The 6,297-nt window shown below is 29.9% G+C and overlaps 1 protein-coding gene across 2 annotated transcripts in view; it reads right to left on the minus strand.

The window, feature by feature from the left end:
* LOC101491617 (uncharacterized) overlaps positions 1-5,702 on the minus strand; it is a 10,987-nt gene extending 5,285 nt beyond the window's left edge. The window contains exons 1-10 of one of the 2 annotated variants that reach the window (XM_073363814.1): positions 5,400-5,702; positions 2,906-3,039; positions 2,457-2,541; positions 2,269-2,322; positions 2,059-2,150; positions 1,866-1,969; positions 1,495-1,564; positions 979-1,375; positions 158-481; positions 1-46 (exon numbers count right to left, since the gene is read on the minus strand). In XM_073363814.1, coding sequence (XP_073219915.1) covers positions 1-46; positions 158-481; positions 979-1,375; positions 1,495-1,564; positions 1,866-1,969; positions 2,059-2,150; positions 2,269-2,322; positions 2,457-2,541; positions 2,906-3,039; positions 5,400-5,444 — 1,351 coding nt within the window. In that variant the 5' untranslated portion in view covers positions 5,445-5,702. Of the gene's footprint in view, positions 47-157; positions 485-978; positions 1,376-1,494; positions 1,565-1,865; positions 1,970-2,058; positions 2,198-2,268; positions 2,323-2,456; positions 2,542-2,905; positions 3,040-5,399 lie in introns of those variants that run through there. The other variant, XM_073363813.1, reaches the window with a different exon arrangement.
* Positions 5,703-6,297: the final 595 nt, after the last annotated feature.

Here is a 6,297-nt window from a genome sequence, read left to right on the forward strand (position 1 = left end):
CAGCAGGAACAAAAAGTGGATGATTTTTCACCAACTGCTTGTAGTACTAAGCGACCAAACAAAGAAAAAAACCAAATCAATACATTTAAATAGCAGAAGTAGATTGCAAAAAAAATGAACAGAGTTTAGTGAAATTACAGTTTCATAACATTATTACCTCATCTTCAGTATAAAGTACATTAGGATTGTTGGAGATGAATTTTGCTGTTGTGATGCTTGAATCTGTCAGTGGTAACTTCACAATCACATTCTTTGGAAGTGAAGGTGTGGACTTAGATTGACATTGTAGAAGATACCTTTCAATCAAAGTATCATCATATAGATAAACATGGCCTGACTTTCCAAGCAAAACGAAAGAATCTTGTTTATATTTTCCTTGCTCAGTTGAAGTTGATATGATCTCCATGTCAACACAACATTCAGACAAAAGAAGTCCCAACTTAATCGTGCGTGATTCGGTATGCTCATTCAACAACACTACCTGCTTCACATATAATCTAATAAGTGAGCATGATACAGTTGCAATATGATCTCAAAGTATACCTAGAAAGAAGGCATGAAGCAGTTAAAGTGAAAAATAATGCATACTAACTAAAAGTAGTTTATTTTCACCTAGCGCAAGGTCACTGAACCAAGTAAGGTCACATAAAACCTTCTGAAAGTCACAAGTTTATGTAAGTAATAATAGGTGAACTTGACTTCTGACTTACTTTCTTTCAGAAAAAGACTATCATTCAAGAATAGGTCATTATACATTACATGTATGTTAGAACAGAAACTCCGAGCTCAAAAGAAAATACATTACAACCTGTGCTTAAATACTACAGTCCAGTTTACAAGATTACTTCCGAGCCGTACCCATTTATCAGTAAACTATGAGTCATATCTAACAACGTAGATATTGATAGAGAAATGTTTGGATGAATTTAGACTAAAGAAGATACTTTGTTAAATGATTTGAGTCAAACATTCAAATACCTGTAACAAGTTTGAACTAGCATAGTCAGAAGCTCCCATGACATACAGTCGACTCGCCTTTCCTCCAGCATAAAGCCATTTTATTGATCCTATGGAAATTTTTTCTGACTTGTATCCCAAGTTAAGTTTGAGCAAAGGAGTGTTTTGACTATTATAATCAGAAGATGCAGAACCATTTCCTATATTTAGAGAAGGGATGCTCCAAATGAAGAGTTCTCCATTGTTGTAACCAACAGCTACTTTGCTTCCAAAAGGACATGTCCAACATGCAGAAGTCACTTTCTTTGTTTCATTATGTAATGATGATTGCAACATATTTCCACCAGTTCTGAATGTAGTTCTGCTTTCATGAATATCCCATAATATTATTTGGCCATTTCGGAAGATTATGAGAACCCTGCAAAGGAAAACAAAGAGAACACAAGTTTGTATGCAAAAAATAAATGATCAAGAAAAATAAAGGAACCAAATTAGTTATATAAGTATAAAAAAAGTGGCTGTGTTTATGGAAATTACCTCTTACTTTCAGCTGCTGGTTGAGGCAGTATATGCATCACAGTAGTATCATCAGACACTTCAGAATTCCCTAAACAAAGATTATTATGGAACTTAAAATGATAAGAAAGTACTATAAAGGTCATGCCTACAAATAGAATTTACTTGCCACAAGCAACTCTCAAGTATGAAATCTACCACAAAGCAGAAATAAAGTCATGGAAAAAGGATAATTTGTTTTGAACATTGCTGATGAGTTTTACAATTGCTACTGATCATATTAAATATCAACATAAAGTATAATCATCATTGCATATTTTTTTCGAAATCCAGAAGTGTGTTCAGATTGACAAAGAAAAGGGAAAAAAAGGTTAATAAATAATGTAACTCACCGTAGGAAGCAGAGAGAGGTATGGTGTATTTCATCTGAACCATATGCCATGGATTTTGGTCAAGCTTCAAAACTGATATATTACCATTAGAATGTCCAATATACCTATCAACACAGATACATGTTCGTAGCTTTAGAAGGTGTTCAAAAATTGATTCCTTGTTAACTTGTTCCAAATTAGACATATTACTTACACATAGAGGCTATGTTGAATGACTGCAAAACTAGTGATTTCTTCTTTAGAAATATATAAATCAGACAACAGTTTCTTCTCTATGTCCCAAACCTAAATAATGTGCAATTTCTTCAGGACACTAATAAATAAATAAAAACATAATAACATTGTGAATCTCAGTAATGGAATAGAACTTTATAAATGTGAGCAAGTCCATAAGTACACTTGCCTCAACAAGATTATTGGAAGTGACATTTAAAAGAATGCCTTGGTTCTGGATGAACTGCATACATAAAACAACATAGTATTATAAGTATTTATGCACACTTTGATATATTCCTAAGCATAGGAACATTATCCATAATAGAAAGAGGGAAACTAGACTATATGGACGTGAAAAGGAAAGTAACACATAACCTGTAAGAACTTGCTAGAAAGAGGCTCACTAGATTCAAGCATGGCTTGGGAATTATCTTTTCCATATAGTTTAATCCGGCCATCCCTTATTAAAAAGACAACTATCAGTTTCAAGCTTTGTAGCACCGACATTTCTGATTGAAGGTGTTTCAGTGTCTTACACCAACACTTAGTGAATACATTTAATTAATTAATTTTGTCAAATTATTACTAGTGTCGACGTATCAGAGTCATGTGTGTCAATGTTTCATAGATTTCAAGCATATAAAAACACATCCAATTCAATGATCCCAACATCATGATAACACAAATTTGATAAGTCTAGTGAGTAGTGAGAGTAGTATATTACATCATGATACTATAATGGCAATTTATCTGACTTATTGCACAATTTAGCAGAGTATAGATTAATCAAAGACTGAAGCAAGACATGGCAAAGGGACACATACTTTGTAGAAAGAGCAAGTATCTTCTGAATGGTGTCATAGGCAAACTTGGCACCACCTGATGGTATACCTTGATGAAATACAACTCGTGGATTTACATCACTAGCTTTTAATCCATCAAATGAACTTCCACCAGGCTGCATGGAAAATCACTTATTCAATTTTATTTGCACATTATTTTAATTTTTATCATAAGAGATACCAATAGGTGCAAAATTTTAATTATTTTAATTGTTCGTGGAGATCACGAGTTCAAATCTTAGAAACAGTTTCTTTGCTTGTTGAGGTCTACCCTCTCCAAATCACACCTGGTAGAAGCCTCGTGTACTGGCCGCCATTCGTGGCATTTTTTTTGGCAAAGTGCCATGCAAAGCTTTTAGGCCTGATTTTAATTTTATGAAATATTTTTATTAAACACAAGTATTTGTAAAGGAGTCAAATTTTAATATATGTGACATTCAAATACAAACTAAACAACATCAGTCTTTAAGTGTAGAATACCTTGAAAACGTCTTACCTTTCAATATGTTTCAACTCTGTGACAGTTTATTTATATACAGTTGTTTTTATAAAAACTAGTTTAATAATCTCAAGTATCATTGAATTAAGACTTAATTATAGATTTTGTCCATTTTGACCTCCTCACGGAATTGGTTCTTCTATTTTAAAACCGCTCAATTTTGGTCTTTTATTTAAATTTTTAAATTAAAAAATAGTGATGTGCCGTAGAATTATCAACATTTATGATATAGCAAGAAAACTCTTAAAAATTTTATTTTCAACTTTAAAAGTTATTTATTTTTGTAATTTAATCAATAACATCTAAATAATTAATCTATCTTTACATCATGAGATCATATGAAAAATTGTGGGTGACCTCACTTTACATGATTCGAGCGAGGAATCTTTGTGAACAAGAGAAAATAAAAAGACTAAAAGTGCAATTAAGTTTTGAAATAAACTTAACCTTAATTTACACATTCATTAAAATTGATCAGCTTACCTTCACTTTTTTTTACATTAGTTGCAAAGTGGTTACAAATTTATGACATTATGCATACAATCTAAATTCCTAACCACTTGACCAATTCGAGTGGCTGAGTTAGTCTTCACTCTTCATCATTAAACAAACAGGAATATATTCATTTTCAATATAAGTTCAAATAAAAAAAAACACATTTTTTTTGGGTACAACAAATATAAAAATCATATGTTTTTAAGTTATTCACTAAATAATATAGCAGAAGACAACAGTTGCAGCTCCACCGAACCTTGTGATGTGTCTCAGGGTATTGGATTCTAGTGATGGTGCCGTAGTGGGCTAACTAACATTAACGTCTAACCTGGACCCACATTAACATATTCTGACCTTGAATTGGCCCACCCACCCATCATAGAATAGGGGCACTTAAACACTTTATCATTAAAATCTCACCGACCACATCACAACATTCAAATTCAAACAAGACTGACTAGAAAACACAATAATCTTTCATTCCCCTTTTCTCGGGTCAGCACTACGGTTCCTTTGTTCTTCACTTAGCCTTATCCGTTTTTTCAATTAAGCTACATAGGAAAATATAGTTATACGCCTCATTTTTAATTGTTGTAATAGCCACAAAATTAGCAGGTTAAATTCTAAATCTAGCACAACAATGTACATAACTAAATATACACAAAAGTGACGTGGCATATATTTACTAAAATTATTACTTTATATCATTATTCTGTAATTAGCAAATAACTTACAAATGAGGACACAAATATTTTGAGGCACAATTTCTTTTTTGGTACTATTCTAAATGAACTTAATATTTTAAGTATGATATATAATTTTGTTTATAAATAAATCAACCGACCAAAACCTTTTCTTTTCTTTTTTTAAAGGATTCTGTATTATGAAATTCACTAAACACATCCAACAAATCACAACTATTTATGATTATTAATTTTGATAAAAATCGAATATCTAACGGTTATGATTAATGTAAAAAAAATTTAATTGTGTAAATAAATTAAATCATAAAACCAGAAATGGAACCTCATCCCAATTATATATTAAATTTAGACCAAAAAAAAAACGGAATTGCACATTGAAAAAAGAAGCTGCAAGAAATTATGTAAATTTTAAGTATCCATATCCTTAACAAAAATGCTAATAATAAAAATAGATATCCGTTAAAGTATTATTTCTTAATGTTTGAGCCATAGAACTTCAATAAGAAGTAAAGCAAATCGATACGTTTAAGTAAAACAAGAAATTAAGCAGCGAGATCCATGAATTTTTGTGATTTCAATTGCAATGCTAAAATCGAAGTTCCGTATTTTTTATTAATTAAATAATTTTTTGGCAGAAACGAAAACCGAAAATCTGAAAGTTGAGAAATATGAAGAAATTAAAGGGAGAGAAAAGGGAAATCGAGATTCATGAAAAGCAAAGGAAAATTGATGGAAGCAAATCAAGCAATGAAATGAAAGAAAGAGGAAATAGAGTTACCTTGTTGTATATGGAAGCTTTCTCAACGAGCTTCTTCACGAACATTTTGAGATGATCTTAACGCGAGATTAGTAGTGTTTAGATTAAGAGATGAAATGTGTTTATGTATGCTTAATAATATGATTTATTGATAAAATAATAACTGATGAAAATTAAGAGTTGTTGTTTTAGTAGAAGAAGAAGTTCATTGCAGTTTCTTCTTATAAATATGTGTGTGATGGTTTGGATTGTGAGAAGAGACAACAAGAGTAAGTAAGTAGTAACTGCTTTATTTATTGGTAAATGCTTTCTTATTTCTAATCCCACGTCATTGTCTTCCAGAAATGGTTTAATTATTTCATTGAGTTTCAATCTCTTCTTTATACTTATGGAAAAATATTGATCGGGAGATATTGAATCTTTAAATTCATTTCAATCATTTTATAGATTAATTTCTACAAATATGTGTATAAAATAAACTTTTTCTATTTATAAGTAAAAGTAAATATATTTGATAAAAATAAGAGATAGAATACTTTATATTTCGATTTCGTTTCGGAAAATTAAACTATAAATTAATTTATAGTTGGAAATCTAATTAATTAAAGTTAAAATGTTCGATAAATTTAATTTTTAATAATAAAAATAATATAATTATTTAATTTATAATAACAAAAAATGTAATATTTTCTTCTGATCTCTCTTAGGTATTGATGTACTTAATTTTCTTTATTTTTAATTAATTTTTTATTTTAATTAATTTTCCTATTTTGCTTTATTATTGTAGTAAAAACTCAGAAAAAATATAACAAAACTTTGAAATAAAAATCAAAACCATACAATTTATTTATTTTTTCTATTATAATACAAACATAAATTTAAAGAATTTTTTAAAAATTATAAGTTGGTGAGAAAAATT

Source organism: Cicer arietinum, chromosome 7 (assembly GCF_000331145.2).
Source record: "Cicer arietinum cultivar CDC Frontier isolate Library 1 chromosome 7, Cicar.CDCFrontier_v2.0, whole genome shotgun sequence".
NCBI classification, from domain to species: domain Eukaryota; kingdom Viridiplantae; phylum Streptophyta; class Magnoliopsida; order Fabales; family Fabaceae; genus Cicer; species Cicer arietinum.